This window comes from Monodelphis domestica, chromosome 2 (genome assembly GCF_027887165.1).
Source record: "Monodelphis domestica isolate mMonDom1 chromosome 2, mMonDom1.pri, whole genome shotgun sequence".
Classification (NCBI taxonomy): Eukaryota; Metazoa; Chordata; class Mammalia; order Didelphimorphia; family Didelphidae; genus Monodelphis; species Monodelphis domestica.
The window spans coordinates 56,621,343-56,639,145 of NC_077228.1; the positions used below are offsets into that span (position 1 = coordinate 56,621,343).

General features: G+C 39.6%; 1 protein-coding gene across 1 annotated transcript in view; it reads right to left on the reverse strand.

Annotated features, from left to right (window-relative positions):
* Positions 1-4,546: 4,546 nt before the first annotated feature.
* The window catches only part of RGS5 (regulator of G protein signaling 5), a 95,064-nt gene continuing 81,807 nt past the window's right edge, over positions 4,547-17,803 (reverse strand). The window contains exon 5 of the mRNA XM_007480677.3: positions 4,547-11,380. Within this exon, the coding sequence (XP_007480739.1) occupies positions 11,219-11,380 (162 nt within the window). The 3' untranslated portion in view covers positions 4,547-11,218. The remainder of the gene's footprint in view (positions 11,381-17,803) is intronic.

Sequence of the window (17,803 nt, forward strand, 5' to 3'; positions counted from 1 at the left end):
TCCCAGGTTTAATGATTTCAAGTCCAGGAGTCTTTCCATTGCCATACACTGCCATAACAATACAAGGTCCACGATGACACAGGACTGAGACACTCTACCAGGACTGAAACGGACAACATAATCAATTAATGAGAGAAATGTGATTTAGAATTAAGGAGATGAGAGATGCAGGGAATAGGCAGTCATATCTGCTGGAAAACAGGGAAGCAGGAACAGCAAACTTTATTTAAGTACAAAGATTTTTTTAGTGACCATATCAATCAATTTCTGTCTCTCTCTTCATTTTCATCCTATTGACCCCAATGTAGTAGGAAGGTGACTATACTCTATACAGAACATTTATTGCTTTAAAAACTATTCTTAATCATGAAATGTGTTATCTTATAAAGGGAGGCAGCATAGTACAGTGGAGAATGTCCTGGATTTGAAGTCATAGAACCTGAGTTCAAATTCTAACCATGTCTTCTAGTGCCTACTATTTTCCTTTTCTGCTTTAGACCTCAGTTTCCTCATCTGTAAAAAAAGAAGGTTGGCCTAGATCAGGTTTAAAGTTCCTTTTAATTCTATATCTGTGATCTACTCTTTTTCCTTGGGATGGAAAATAACTTATGGCAAACCTGCTGCTTGTCTGCTAAGATTTTTGTTATAGAACACTAGGCTACTTGAAAGAAAATAATCTAGAGCAGCAAACTGGCTCAGTGAATAGAGACCCAGGCCAGAAATTGGAGGATCTGAATTCAAATCTAACCTTCAAAACTTCCTAACTGTATATTTATGGGCAAGTCATTTAACCTCAAACACCTAGCCCCTGCTACTTTTGATTCTGAAACAGAAGGTAAGAGTCTTTTAAAAAAAGAAAGAAAAAAAAAGAAAAGAGCATCTGGGAAGTTTTGAATAGGACAAATCCAGAATGTGAAGTATTTGGGAGTTTGGAGTTTTATTTTTTTGTGTGGGTGTATGTATTTTAAATTTTAAAATATTTTTTCTTGTTCTATATAAAGTAAAGGCTATGATGATACTAACTCCTCTGCACAGACTGGTAAGAGATGACTAACAAAATTACTTAGAAATATAGATTGCTATGTAAATACTTAATACAACGTCTTTTCTAGACTCCAAGGGAATAAACTAAATATGCTACCTATGTGCTTTGCTTGAGATTTGTGTGGCTTCTGAAGTTACTGTATTTTCCAGTATTTATGATGCCAGCCAGTAATGGTACCCATTTTAAGCACCTTACCTTCTATCATAGTATCAGTTCAAAGCAGGTCAGCAAGGGCTAGGCAATGGGGGTTAAGTTACTTGTCCAAGGTCATACAACTAGGAAGTGCCTGAGGCCAGATGTGAATCCAGGATTCCTGACTCCAAGCCTGGCACTAAACTCACTGTGCTACCTAACTGCCCAAGTAGTACCCATTTTGACACTATTAATGGCACACTAGGTATATAGGTTCCCAGTGGGAACTGAAGGGCACTCAATTAGGAGTCAGGAAACCTAGGATCTAGTCCAGATCCTACCACTAACTAGATACATGATCTTGAGCAAGCAATTAACCATGTCTGACCCACTTCTTCGTGGGCATCTAAAAATGTTACAAATTAACACTTGCCTGGAATTTCTCCCAGAGTTCAAGTCCCAAATGAGAGGATGCCTATCAAATTCTTTGCAAAATATAAAATACTATCTAAATGTCAGTTTATATAAAATCAGATACACATACAATCAGATATAAAAATGTCAGTTGTCATCATTATCACTGTTAAAACATAGTGTTCAATTCATTCCAATATTTTTTTCTTTTTCCAAATCCAAATTCATTGCCTCTAAGTGACAGAGAATATCACACCAAGAAAGCAAAGAAAGACTGTAAACAAGTTTTTAATGATGACTAAATAGAATCAGTATTTCCATGATCAAATCTGTTTTTGTAGATCTGTTAGCCAGAAATTTCCTTGGGTACCTTTAGAGTCAGTAGAATTCAAATTCTAAATATGGGGAGGTCTTAACTTGGTTTCTATAAGGTTTATTTTTAATGATAACTGGACTTCCCTCTAATAGATTTCCTTTGAATCCTAGGAATATTATTTTATGCATTTGAATCAGTTTATGAGAAAGGATCCACAGACTTCATCAAAGGTGTCTATGACACACAAAACAAGAGGAGGACTTCTGTTTAGATTGCCACTGAAGATGAGAAGATGAAAAGAATGCTTAGTCTCAAAATTTCAGGGAATGGTTGTGGTGGTGTATATTAATTGCTAAATATGGAATAGGAAGAACTGAATACAAATTTCATCTCTGCCATTTCTTACCTGATTGGTCTAAGGAAAGGCTTTATCACTGAGTGCCTCAATTTCTTCATCTATAAAATGAGGGTTTTAGATTAGATAATCCCCAAGGTCCCTTCTATATAAGGATCCCATGATTTTAGGACAACTTCAAAAGCTTCATTAAATGACCTTAAGCTAACAAGAGGGAATGTGCCATTTGATTTATGCAGATAATTAACAATCATAAAAGATTTCACAAATAAATGAATAAAAGATGAACAAAATCAACATATGTCAACTCTAGATAGTATAATGAATGAACTGTATATTAGCAATTAAAAAAAACTCTTATTTAAGTTGTTTATTGATGACTCTAGTAAATTCTAGCTCTGGTCTTCTAACACAGTACTCCCCACCATGATCCTGTGATACTGGCTTCCTTCTTTTCCTTATCCAGGAATGATATCTTTTCTCTGGTCATCTTTCATGCCTGGAATGCTCTCCCTCTTCAACTCTATTTTCTGACCTTGGCCTCTTTTAAGGCTCAACTAAAATCTCATCTTTGACAGGAAACCTTTCCCAATCCTTCTTACTTCGAATGCCTTCCCCTTGTTAAATATTTCCTATTCATCTCATTTATCTTCTTGTACTTGTTTGTTTGCACACCATTGCCCCCAACCCAATTATATTGTGAGTCCCTTGAAGACAACAGTTTTTCATTTGCTTCTTTTGGTATCTCCATTGCTTGGCACAATGCCTGGCACAAAGAAAGTGTTTTATAAATATTTATGGGCTATCTGTGGCGAGTGTAGCCACTCTAGTAATTGGAGTTTTAGGCCATTACTGGAAGATTTAATGACCTGGATAGTCAGAGGAAGCCCAGAGATGGGTACATCACTATCCTACTTAAAAATCCATATTGTCTCTAGAATAAAATACAAAATCCTCACTTAAGCATTTAAAACCCTTATAATTTGACTTCCTTTGTAGACCTTTTCAGTCTAATTTTATATTTCTTCCCTCAGTAATCTTGGTTTCAGTCAAATTGACCTGTTAGCTATTTCCTATAAAAGACATTCACTGCCATTTTGGAATTGGTAATCCACATCTGGAATGAACTCATTCCTCACCTCCATGTCATAAAATTTCCAATTTTCTTTAAAGAACAATTCAAGAACTTCCTGTCACGTGTGGGACCTTTGTCAATTCCCCACAATTTTTGGCAGTTTCTATAAATGATGTATAAAAGATTTGCATATCCTTTATATTTACTTATATCCATTACCCATACTCCTGACAGACTGTAGACTACTCAAGCATAGCCATTATCTCCCAGAGCACAGAATTTTAAAGTAGAAAAGGATCTCAGTGACCATCGAATCCAAACTATACCTGAACAAGAATCCTCACTAAAACACATCCCAGTCTTTGCTTGAACTTATTATCTTCTATAGCACTCATTCTACTCGAATTTATTTCTTTTACACCTGAGTCACCCTTTCTCACTCTGGATGGCAGTATAGAGCCTAATTCCACTACTGGTCAGCATGGGATATTTGACCTGTTCTGTTTCCAATTAAGGCTGGTTTGCCTCTCCCTAGGCAACTTAGCAGCTCCAGCTCCTATTGGTTCACTATACCATTGTTGTCCTGAGGGTGGACAGCAAAACTGTATATTTCACAACAGAACTTCCAAACCATTCTATTTTTGGATGGCTCTAATCAATAGGAAATTAAATTTGTTTGTTTTTGCCTAAATCTATTCCTTTTCAATTTCCATCAATTATTCCTAGTTTTTCTCTGGGATCAAAAAGCTCACTACTTCATTTTACCTTTCAAGGATTTGAAAACTGTTATCTTGTTGGCCTCTTCCTTCCCTTCAGACAATTGTATGGCACAGGCTCAAGGGCCTTCACTATCCAGGTTGGACTATCCAGAGTACAGTGTATTATGTCAGAAAATTAAGGTAAACTTAGAGACAAAGTTCTGAGCATGATCAGTCCTCCTAACTTGGCTTTTCTCCCATTCTCTAGACATAAGAAACCAACCAGAAGAAAGAATCACATTCTTAGTTAAGACATATTTTTAAGCCTCAGATACTTCCTAGCTGTGTGACCCTGGGCAAGTCACTTAACCCCCATTGCCTATCCCTTACCACTCTTCTGCCTTGGAACCAATACAGAGTGTTGATTCTAAGATGAAAGGTAAGGGTTTAAAAGAAACAAACATTTAAAAAGTGTCTTAAGAATCAAGGAAGATCCACGTGATGCTAATGATAACATATAGATATGAATTTAATATATAATATATGTGATAATGGTTACAGAATACAGGTTTGGTGATTACTTTATCACAAAATATCAGAGTACATAAAGCAATGGCAAACAAAAGAGGAAGGCGTAAATGAATGCCCCTGCAGTAGATGGTCATTGGATAAATGTCAAATGATAGGCTTTCATGTCCTTCCCAGGACATAAGAGTGTATGAACCAAAATCAAAGTCAAGTCAAAAGTTAGGAAAATATTAAGTTTGGGGTCATCCCTCTCCCTAAGTCCTGCTTTTGAGGAGGGGGAAATGCCCCTTTAGCTTCATCAGAATGGCTTGCGCCACTGTCAAATTCTCCAGCTCTCCATTCTGCCTATGTCCACATGACATTGATAAAGATTGGTAAAGTTGTCCATTTTCTCATCCAGACTGCTAGTTCCCATCCACTAGCTCTATTTCTCTTTGCCAGATCAAGGACATTTTGGGGCATAAAGGAGAAACTTCAAGGAAGGGAGATGGCTAGATACCCTACAAGGAATTCATCTAAACTGAGCAATCATGCGGGGAATATAGTGTAGTTTGTTTAGTAAAAATCAGAGAGTAAATGGATTAACATTAAAAAATAGAAAGAGAATTTCTAAGGGGTTTGTTGATTTTAGATATTTTTCCTCTTAAAATCTTATGCAGGCTTCCACTCCGTTTCAAGAACATTACCTTAGATGGAGCACGAGAGGTCTTAAGGATCAACCCCTTTGGCGAGCTCCAGACATGCCTCCTGGGGAAGGAAGATGGGTTTACTGCAGACTTGATGCAACAACAGCTCCAGGAGGGATGATTGAAGTAAAAAGGTGAGCTAGGCTCACTCCAGGTACAACCATGTGACCATACCTCTGAGGGGGGTGTTGAATCTCACTATGATCCCCAGGCAGGAACCCTCAAAGAGTTAGCAGGCTCTTGGGGTTCAGACTCCTTGGGTCACGGAAATTTTCCAGCCTCTTTCCCCCAACCTAACCTCCTGCCTCCCAGCCCACTCCAGCCCAACAGGAATGAACACCTGGCTTCCAGCTGTTCTTTTCTATAATCAGAAGCCTGCCCAGGGTTAAAAAGCATCTCCCTTCTAGCCACTTTTCCATCATTCAGTGAACTGTGAAGAGTACCCATTATTAAGAAGCAAGTGCCTTCCAAACAATTGGAAAAGTGGCAGCAGGCAGACATTTGGGCTTTGTATAAATCAGGGTCTGATGCTTGTTCAAAATTGTTTCCTAGCCATTAGGAGTCTTTTTTTTCCCCTCTTGGCGATTTGTGAAAACTTAGCATGCAGCTTTGATTCATCTTAATGGATGGCGGATGCATATGTCTGGCACACCTCAGCCTAGTTCACCCCATCTGCTCGGAGTCCGTGCCGCCACATGCAGCTAGACAGGACGTTTTTATGGAAGGAACTTCTTTCTCTGAAACATTCTTGGCCAATAAGATTGAGCAAATGTCACACAAGCCATAGCTCAATGATGAAATCAGTGCTCTTTAAGATTCTTTAAATTAAAAAAAAAATGCAGCCTAGCCAGATTAAGTATTCAGGGGGAGGAAGAGAGAACCAGAATCTGCCCATCACAGTCATCATAGCACTGAGGAGAGGATGAGGGATAGAACAGAAGTGAAAATGATTGAACTGGAATGTGTCTGGCTCCCAGAAGCAGGCCAGCTCTGGTGCCTTGAAGCCAGAAGGCTTTAGTTAGCCTAAACAAGGAGTGACATCACAATCCAGGTCAGGTTGCTTCAATATTGGCTCAATAATTTAGTTGGGGGAAGATTCTGTGGCCCTTTTGATTTTATTGGTGTCATGGAAATGGATGGAATTACTTGTGTGTATATGAAATACACGCTCTAACTTTGCAGAAATGAGAAAATAAATAAAAGATATGTAGAGGCTTAGTGGGTCCTGAATAACCTAATGTGACTTGAAATCCAGGGACTCTTAACCTAAGAGAAATTGCCTTTGTGCATCATAGCTTGTCAACTGCCATCTGCATCGCTGCAGCCTTGATTTTGCACACAAGGAACTTATTTGGGAGAAAGACAGAAGGAGAAACTATGTAAAAAAGAAATCTCACCAAGGCAGAGTTTGCAATTGATGCAACCCTGTGTAGCCAGGAGATAACTAAAAGGGAAGAAAGAGGCCCTGAACTTCATTTATGGCTTCATTTTGCTCTTTTTTGGCAGTGCTTTGGCTAAATTACCTTGGCTTCTCTGAAAAATAGAACTCCCACTTCACAAGATTTCCATCTGGGAGCTCAGCTAGGAGGCAAAGACAGAAAAAGTGTGCTTCTCCGTGTCCACTCCTGAATATGTCCAAGTGTACTTTTGGCAAAGAAGACAGAACAACATAACCTGGATTTTATTTCCCGATCATTGTTCTGTTTCTTTGTCCCAGCCCTGCCTCAGCTCTTGTTCTGACCCAACTCTAATCCATAGCAAACCCAGCCAAGTAAAAGGCCAGATTTTCTGGGCTAGTCGCCATTTTTTTCCCTCCGGGATGAGAAACATGTTCCCCACTTCAATTGATCCCTGTTGGGTTCCTCTACCATCCACAACCTCACACGGCCCAAGCCAACTTACAGCAGCGACTTCCATTTTCACAAGGAAGGAAAATGGAAGCATGTAATGCTGCCCTGTCATTAACTTTCCTACTTTCCCAGGCAATTTGCTCCAGGGAAAAGGGGAGGGGGGTGAAGATTCAAGACTATTACTTTTTTTTTTAATTCTGGAATGATTAACCCAATTCTTTCTGTTCCCCAGAAATAGAAATTATTTTCATTATGCCTCTATGGAAACCGCTTGCAACACAGGGATTGTTTTTTAAACTTTTTGTCGGATTCTTTAAATAAAAGATTCTCACATCAATTTCTTCAGAGATTTAAAAGTATTTAGTTTTTCCCATTTGAGTTCCAGCATTTTTTTTCTTGTTCATTGGCTTTTCCTTCATTTATTAGAAGGATGTCTGTATGACATTAAAAACATTACTACATTTAATTTAGGAGAGGGTTTACTGAAAAGAGCTGGCTTGATAGGCTTTGCAAGAAAATTCCTGTCAGTCAGTGCCTTGCTCCCCTGCTAAAACAGCTCATGAAAAAAGCTAATGGTTCTTACCCTTTTCCCGGATAATTCTGCTCCATCATCCTAAGCTATCTTCTATGCTAAGATCAATCAACTTCTGCCTTAGGGACCCCAAACAGAAGCAGAAAAGACTGACAAGTCAGGTCCTAGAGAAGCTCACCTATCTGGACTTTTGGTATGATTTAGACGGAATATGTGCATTTGGGTGTGAATTGTTTCCCCATTTTTATGGACATTTTGACACCATTATAGTTGGTATTCAAGTCTCCTCAATTTTTTTTTCAGACCTCTGGTTGCCAAAGGGTCCCACTTTCCCTGACCCTCACCATGAAGGCCTGAACGATGTCAGTCCAAAATAAAATTTATAAATTATCATTTCTATCAATTCAATCTGAGCTTCATAATTAAATTGGTGGGAGCTTCTGTGGACATTTCAATTTAATCAGAGGCATGGGAAGGGAGGGACTTATATGCTTATTAGGTAAAAGCTCTAATTTTATGGAAATTGGAAAAAATGTTTTTTATTTGGGTTGTTTTGGCTGTATTGACAGCATCTCTAGAAAATGGGAGCCAATAAGTCTGTCTTGGAGTTTTCTTTTCCTGTGGCTGGTCTACACTATCTGCTAGACAAGTAATTGTTCAAGCTTGGGTTTTACATTCTCCCTCCAAATTTATTTTTTAAGCCACTGAATTAAAAAACCCTGGCTGCCTGAGCTGTTGGAAGAAAGTGCCAACCAAATTGTGACAGCGGGAAAAAGATTTCATGGACTGACATCATATTCTGGACACAGTGCCATTCTCCATCATGTGATGGATTGATTGTTGTCTGAAGTGAGCACCTGACCCAGAAGGACAGATTCATAGCAGATGGCGAGGAAGCTGTAGGTAGTGACTTTTGGTTAGTCTAGGCGCTTCACCCCCTCCACCTTGCCATTTGCTGGATGCCAAACAATGGTTCAGCAGGAGAGATGAAATATCCTGTGAAAATTCTGCAAGAGGCAGGGATAGGGATAGGGTTAGGGTTAGCATTAGCCCCGCCTTAATGAACAAGGTGATATTTTAATAATCCTTCTATTCTCCTTAAAGGGAAAAAAAAGCTATAGAGTAATAATTTCATGATAATAGATGCCTGAGATAATAACAGAAACAAACAGAAAAAAAGGAGGGGAAAGGGGAAATCGATTTCTGGAAACTAAGCAATTTATTCTTTTTGCTTTAAGTATGACATATGCTTTATTCCTGCTGCTAGCATCGGAATGCTTCTCCTCTGAGGGAAATCCACCATCTATACCTCAGCTACCCACACAAGTTTGTTCAACAATATGGTTCAATGTGCTCAGATTTCCAGATTCATTTCTATGTCACAATAGTTTTGAAGAAAGATGATTTTGGCACCTCTACTACAGGGGAAAGAAGTAGAACAAGGTTGTTTACCATACTGAAATAGACTATTAGGAGTACAAACATACCACAAAATACCTTGGTACCATTAGTTAAGGACTCTGTCAGGCATCTTGGGGACATGTATGGTTACTGTGATTATGAGTTCTCTAGTGTTGGGAGCAGAAACTAGGGAAAGATGTGGGTTGCTAAGAGACCACATTGTTTTGGAAAATACTGACTACTTCATCTCTGACTAGCTCTAAGGAGAGTCAAAGTAACTTTTCCTAAAGAAAATAAGGGTGGTTCAAAGATCATGTCATTTTTTTACTAAGTAAGTATGATGGGTAATGGGTTATAGGCATATATTTTAGGTAAGTATACATATTTCATAATTTTTAAACACCTCCTCCCTTTTTTCTAGGTGTAGAATAATTGGCCAACCAAGGGACATTAAGTATCCTATGAAAATATTCAATTCAGGGTGTGGGGGGATGGTGTGGAGGGAAGGGAATGTATAAGATCTTTATCTTTTCTTAAAGGATAAACTGTGATTATCACTGTTCTTATTGGTTCATGGTCTCAGACATTGTTAGCATGAAGGTTGGCCATGTCAAGGACTTGGATCTGGAATAACTGTTACAGAAAGAACACTATCCCTTTTTCTCCCCATCTACATAATTTCTCCTTTCATTGGCTGAATCATCACAAGTTGGTTCTGCCTTCTGCCCCTGTCATTCCTTTAACAATGAGTTTGAATACAAGTGGGCTTTATTTTGCACAAATTGATGTGAGAAGTTTTGGAAATTTAAGCCTTCTGATGTACAGAAGGTAATTTGAAAAAAAATCACACTTTGAGTCAAGACCTTGGACTAAAAAAAGCCTGTACTGTTACGACTGGATTGATGTTTGCATAGTATAATCTAGTATTTTCTTTCTAAGGGAAGAAGATTGTAGAACTGTATTATATTAGGCTGTTTTTATATTGACAAAAATGATTGAAAAATAGCATTTTCTACATTCAGCTTACATTAAGATGCTCAAGAAATATCCAAAATTTTATAGAGTAGCTTAAAAAAGCCTTTTTCTTTTAGAAACAATACTGTGTATTGCTTCTAAGACAGAATAGCTATAATGGCTAGGCCATGGGAGTTAAGTAACATGCCTGGAGTGGCATAGCTAGGAAGTATCTGAAGTCAGATTTGAATCCAAGACTTTCTGCCTCTAGGCTGGGCTCTCAATCTACAAAATCACCTAGTTGCCCCCAATAGCAATTAAAAAAAAATTAAAGCCTATCATCAAAGAGGAGACCTTCTCTATGACTACAGATCAATACTTATTTGGTGATTTGCGGTCTATGAGAGTTGATTGGCCCTCTGAGAGGTTAAATGACTTTGTTGTATATGTTTGAGGCAAAACTTGAATCCAGGTCTTCCAGATTCCAAGGTTGGCTCTATAAGCCACTGTACCATATTGTGTTTCAATAACTCATGTAATATCTGCTTAAGAAAATAAAGAATAGACTACTCTACAAGATCTCTGCCACTTCCTGGACAGCCATGCTGGTTCAGAAGCCCCCAAAGAAGTAATGATACTCACTTTGGCATTCTGATCCTTTCTGGGTCATGACAACAACAACAACAAAACAACTACAAATGAAAATGATTGAACTCTAAACTAGTTTTCCAGAATTAGGACCACTGTCAGCCCAATTTGTAGTCATCTAGTTGTATTATTGAAACCAGATTTGCCCACATCCTTCATTATAGTTGATTGTCCTCCTCAGCCCTTGCTTAATTTTTGACCAGGGGAACCTTTTCAGGGCATTGCAGTGACCGATCTGATTGGACCCTGAAGCTGAATGTCCTTTTCATACAAGGAGAGAAGAGGCAGGATGAAACCTTCAAGAATATAGTGGAGAGGATTCTCACGCAGGTCTGGACTGGACTGGACAGTCTCTGTGGGTGTCTTCCAATTCTGAGATTCTGAGATTTAATGACTTGGTTGAAAGTGGTAACACTGGTCAAATTCGAGTATATCCAAAACAATGTAGGGAAAAAACATCTTAGCAACACCACCTGGGATGATTTCAGGTTGGATAATCTTCAGGGTAGGGCTACTCTGGAAAACTCTGGGGAAAAAAGAAGTTGCTATGGGGGGAAAGGACTCCCAAGATGCCTTTTTCATTGTTACTTGATCAGTTCCTGATAAAACTCCGACCGAATGAATCGCGGCAGAGAATCCTTCTCCATTAGGGCATGGATCCTCTTTTGGGCCATGTCAAAGCTGCTTGGTGACGGTTCCACCAGGTTCTTCATGGTCATGGCTTTAGTGAAATGGTCGATATTCACCTATAGGCAAGGACACAGAGAGGGAAACTTCAGTTTTCACAGCTTATCTGGAGAGGCAAATATATCACTTGGAACAGATGGTTTAGGGGAAAGAGAATGGAAAAGAGGAAGGGGTGCTAGCTCTAATTTAAGATCCTCTTTTCCTTCGGACCCAAAGCATCATTGAATTTGAAGTCATGATCTTTCTCCCTGAAATACTACCCTCTGTCACTTTCCTAGGGTGCCACCATTCCTCTGGATATCAATCTCAAGAACTATTCTCTGCTTATCACTCTCTTTCCCCAATCAGTTGCCTAGACCCGTTGATTTTTGCCTCCCCAAACGTTCTCCCTCCTTTGTCCCTTTTTATTCACTCACATGGCTACTGCCTTAGGACAGAGTCTCCCCACTCATCAACTGAGCTCTCTCCCTGCTTCTTGTCTCCTGTCTATCCTCCACATTACTACCAAAGAGATATCCCAACCAAGTTACTACACTGCTGAAGAAGCTTTAGTGACTGTACTGCCTTAAGAGAGCTGTACTATGAAGTCTTTCCAGGGTTGGCAGATGTTTCATACATTTTTAAAAATACTTGACCATTTTATTTATAAAATTTCAGTTGCTAACAAATTGCGTATAAAATAATTTACTTTAAGTGAATACAGAATACTGCAAACTATTTAAATTTCCATCATGAATTTAATAAAACATTCCTTAAAAAGTCACCCATTAAAAAACTCACAAATGGTAACAAGACCATTTTTTGATCATTTAACAGTTAGGGGATAAGGATAAAACATAGTTCCTCTGTTGGCATGTAATGACCACCATAGCCTGGCTCCAGTCTATTTTTTTCCCACTCATATCTTCCATCTTAGAATCAACACTGTGTATTGGTTTTTGCATCCATTCTAAACCAGAAGAATGGTAAGGGCTAGGCAATGGGGGTTAAGTGACTTGCCCAAGGTCACATAGCTGGGAAGTGTCTGAGGTCAGATTTGAACTCAGAGACTCTTGTCTCTAAGGCTGACTTTCAATCCACTGAACCACCCAGATGCCCCCAGTTCAATCAATTCTGACAGACTTATTCCACATACCTTTTTCTCATGAATTCTAAGTTTCAGCCAAATTGTTTTCCTTGTTGTCTCCTGTACACAGACACGATTTCATCCCCTACCTATGTGCATTTGCATGGTCCATTTATATATATTCTGCCTTTTTCCTTTATCCCCCTGTTGGAATTCATAGTGACCTTCAAGGCTCAGTTCAGGTGTTTTCTCCTACACAAAGCATTTTTTATATTCCTTCCACCTCCTTTATGATTACTATTCTCTGACTTCTTTACTCACTTTGTACTAATTTTGCATAGATTTTGAATTATTCCTCTGTGTTTTGAATACTGCAAATTTAATAATAGCTGATATTTCTATGGCACTTACATGTTCCAGGCACTGTGCTAAGACCTTTACAAATATTATCTCATTTGATCCTCACGGCAGTCCTTAAGAGGTAGGCAATATTATCATTATCATCCCCCATTTTAAAATTGAGGAAGCAGGCAAAGAGAGATTAAGTGATTTGTCCAGTATCTCCCAGCTAATAAATACCTGCATGGCTGGATTTGAACTCTGGTCTTCCTGTCTCCAGGTTCAGTGCTCTATTCACTGCCTCATGTAGGCACCTCTCCTTTACCTACATGCTGGACTCCTTTGGTAGAATCAAAGCTTCCTGAGAGTTGGGGTCATATTCTTTTCATCCTTGTATACTAAGCCCAGCCCAGGACTTGGTATTTAATAAATGCTCAATGCACTGAAGTGATTTAGAGACAGAAGATTTGGGTTCGAAAGCTCTGATACTTATGAGTTGTTCCTTCTCCTTCATCCACAAGATGATGGAAGTAAAAATGTCTATACCATTAGAGACAGTCCAGAGGAGCACAAACACCAGTGCTGACTTGGAAGGGTTCAACTCCTGTCCTCCCACAGAGGCAGCTCCATGGCAACACAGAGTGTTGTGCCTGGAATCAGGAAGACTCATCTTCCTGAGTTCAAATCTAGCCTCAGATACTTTCTAGCTGTGTGACCCTGGGCAAGTCACTTAACCCTCTTTGTCTCAATTTCCTCATCTGTAAAATGAACTAAAGAAGGAAATGTGGCAAATTCCTCCAGTATCTTTGCCAAGAAAACCCCCAACAGGTTCACGAAGAACCTGAAACAATTAAACAACACAACCTTCCTCTAACACTGACTGACTAGGTGACTATGGGCAAGTCACTGCATATCTCCAAGTTTCCATTTTCTCAGTTACAAAGCGAAGATAAAAATAGCTCCTGCCAGGTGTCTGCCGGGCTCAAAGGAGGGAGCAGATGAGCTAAACCTAGAGAGTGTGAGCAATGTCAGCTCTTGCTATTACCAGCTTCACAGGGTTATTATGAAGAAAGCATCTGGTAACCCTTGAGGCAAGACAGAAAAGAGGACGGTTTGGGCAGCCCTAGATCTATTGGAGCTGGAGAGAGGGAAAAGAGGAGGTAGTGGTGAGTGAAAATGGCAAGATAACCTGGTAGACAAGACCTTCCAAATTCAAATAAGGAATAATTCTTAAAGCAGTCAATAGTTAACATTTATATAGTGCTTTCCAATTTTTATCTCATTTGATCCTCACAACTACCACAGGATAGAGCAGGTTCTGTTTTTAAGCCCATTTTATAGATGAGGAAACTGAGGCAAAAAAGAGGTTAATTGACTTGCTCAAGGTCACACAGCTAGGAAGTGTCTGAGGCTGGATTTGAACCCGTGCCTTCCTGACCCCAGATCTAGCAATCTAGACATTAAGCCTAGCCACCCTGGGAAATGGCAGCTCTGCCAGCTGAGGTATAACGTGTAGGATCCTTCCACGGCATTTCATGGCTGAGCAATGGGCAGATGTTTGGTTCAAATGAAGGTTTTCAGAGATCGGAACAAGACCCGTGGTTTCATTAGCCCAGAGAGCTCCCAGGGAAAGAAATTCCCTCCCTCTATCAGCGCAAGTTGTACCTCCTCTGCAACATACGGGCTTTGGGACTTGCCTAGAACAATTGGGGGGAGGGGGTTAAGAGACTTGCCCAGGGTCACACGACCAGCAAATATCAGGGGAGACTTGAACCTAGGCTGGTACCGAGAGTCCCACGGAGCCATGCCCTGCCTCCTAAAAAATCTATTAGAGCACATTCAAAACAAAGATGAAGTTATCTGGTGGCTGTCCTGAAGTGGAACACTAGGGGGCGCTGCAGGTCACATATGGGATGGTCAGGAGTTCCTGCGGGCTAGAGATCAGAAAGAACAGCAAAGCTCCAGAGCTCTAATACTAGGACCATCAGGCTGGGGCAGCAAAGCCTAAACAATGAGAGAAGAGATGGGCCCAAGAGCCCTTTGGCCCATCCACATTCACACAGAGAGACCCTCAACATGGGACTCGGCTCCTCAAGAGCATTTGTTCAATTGAATGGAATGAGCCAAGGGTCTTCAAGGTCCCTTCTAGGTCTTAACCTGCTGCCATTCTCAAATCTACAGTTCATTCTCTGATGCTAGAAGAACAGATGGTCAGGCAGACACTAATGGTGTGACCCTGGACAAGTCACTTATTCTCAGCCTCAGTTTCTTCATCTAGCAAATGGAAATAATAATAGCACCTACCACATATTAGGATTAAATCAGGAAATACATATATTTATATTATGAACTCTGCAAACCTTAATATATATATATATTTTTTTTTAAGTTTGCTATTATTCTTAATATTACCAGTCTTGGCAGACCATCCCCTACTGCTATGTTCAATTTATCAAATAATCCTCAAATACCTAATCGTCTCTTAGATACATTTTCTCTAAGATAAAGTATCCCTGACCTCATGGAACTTATAGTCTAGTAGGATAACAAAACATATAAATATGACACAGAATAATACAGAAGTCCTTTACAGAGGCACTGACAGGAAATTATCTGGATGGATCCAAGAGGATTGATAGTGACAATCAAGGAAGGCATCATGGAAGGGGAAGCACTTGAATTGTTCTTTTAATTACCTTGTTTTTAACAACTTTGTTATTCAAACAAATATATATATATATATATATATATATATATATATACACACACACACATATATATGTATGTATGTATAAGGGGCAGCCATGTATTTCAGTGGACTGAGAGCCAGACCCAGAGATGGGAGGTCCTGGGTTCAAATTTGGCCTCAGACACTTCCTAGATGTATTAACTTGGGCAAGTCACTTAACCCCTATTGTCTGGCTCTCACAGCTCTTCTGCCTTAGAACCAACACACAGTATTGAGTAAGGATTTTAGTTAAAAAACAAACAAACAAAAGAAATATACTTGTATGTATGTATGCATTTGTTCACTTCAGGTTGTTTGTATTTGTAAATGTATCTGGCTCCCCCCTGAGAATGTAAATTCACTCCTTTGTACTTGTAGCCTCAAGCCTAGCACAATGCCTGGCACATACTAGGTGCATAATAAATGTTTACTGATTGACTAATTATTATACTTGGTTCTCCCATGGAAATATAAGTTCAATGCAAGTAGGGACTGTTTCAGTCTTTGTACCTGTAGTCTCAAGCCTAACACAGTGACTGGTGCATAGTAGGCACATAATAAATGTTTACAAATTGACTAATTATTATACTTGGCTCCCTCCTGAGAATGTAAGTTCACTGAAAATAAGGATTTTTTCCTTCTTTGTACTTGTAGCCTCAAGGCTAGCAAATACCTGGCACATAGTAGGTGCATAATAAAGATTTACTCATTGGCTAATTATTATACTTGGCTCCCCCATGAGAATATAAGTTCAAAGCAAGTAGGGACTGTTTCATTCTTTGTACCTGTAGCCTCAGTCTGGTGCATATTAAGTGCTTTATAAAGTACCTACTATGGGTAGGGTAACAGACGGACTGATTGAGGGCTCTTGTGGCATGGCTAAAGTGGTTTTGGGAGATACAAAATAATCTATATTATCTGGAATCGAGAGGGCACAGAAGAGGGGCGGATGAGCTAAAGATGAAAAGATAGCGTTTTGGTATGTGATGGAGGACCTCATCTGTTCTCTAAGGATGCTTGAACTGTGTTCAGTTTGGAACAAGGAAGGAGGACATGAGCAGAGGAAAAGTGGGATAGGCAGGGAGCAGCCCCAAAAGGCTTGAAGGCCAGCAGATGTGGTAGGAGACTTCTCCAGCAGTTCAGGCTGGTGTGGATGGAGGTTTGTCCTGGGCCGGCATCCACAGGAATAGTATTTTCAATGTAACTGTGCAAGAAGGGCTCAATTCTGCATGAGCCCTTTCAGCCCTCACAGTCCAGTCTCTCTGACATGTGGCTTCTAACATCTGGAGACCCTGGAGACCCACTAGGCTGGATGGTCATTATTCTGGCTCTTGGAAAACTTTGCCTCCACAGTCTCTTGTGGCAACACCACATAAAATGCCTGGCTGCCAAAAATCGTGACAGAACAAAGTACCGTCTGAAGCAGGACACCAGGAGAGAGAACCATGGACGAAGCTACGTATTGGTGACCTACTACCAACCGTTCTGCATCATCTGGAAGCTAGGTGGTAGAGTGGAGACTCATTATAGTCATGGGAGTCAGGAAGACCAGAGGTTAGCATCCTGCTTCAGACACCTCCAAGCTGTGTAAACCCAGCTAAATTACTTAACGTCTTAGACTCAGTTTCCCCCTTTATAAATATGGACAATACTAGCACCTACCTCACATGATAGCTCTAAATACATAAAAGCTCTTTGCAAATCTTAAAGGTCTATATAGATGTCCTTTTTTAAGTTAGCTTATACTTACTAAAGGAAGAGAATACTGAATACATTTAATTTGAAACAATCCTATATTTAAGGGTTTTACATTGTATTATTAGCTTTATAAGCTTAGCATATTGGTCAGTCAACAAGTAAGGACTTTTTACGCCCCTGTACTGGGTACAGAGATACAAGGATAAAAATAAAACTTTCCCTCCTGTGGAGGAGTTACATTCTATCAAAGGAGATAACACATATACATACTAAGTAAATATAAAATAAATACAAAGTAAATGGCAGTTAGGCAGTGTAGTAGATAGAACACTAACCCTGGAGTCAGGAGAACCCGAGTTCCAATTTGGCCTCAAACATTTACCACAGTGTGGCCTTCGACTAATCAATTAATCCTATTTTCCTCAGTTTCCTCATCTGTAAAAGGAGCTGCAGAAGGAAATGGCAAACCACTCCAATATCCTTACCAAGAAAACCCAAAATGGAATCAGAAAGACTCAGATACAACTAATGGACAAAAAAGAGGGGAAGAGGTGGATTGGTTTCTGGGAAGACCAGAAGAGGCCTCATCTAGAAGGTGTTAATTTAGTTGAGTTTTTGAAAAGAAACAAAGAGGTAGAGATGGAGTGGGAA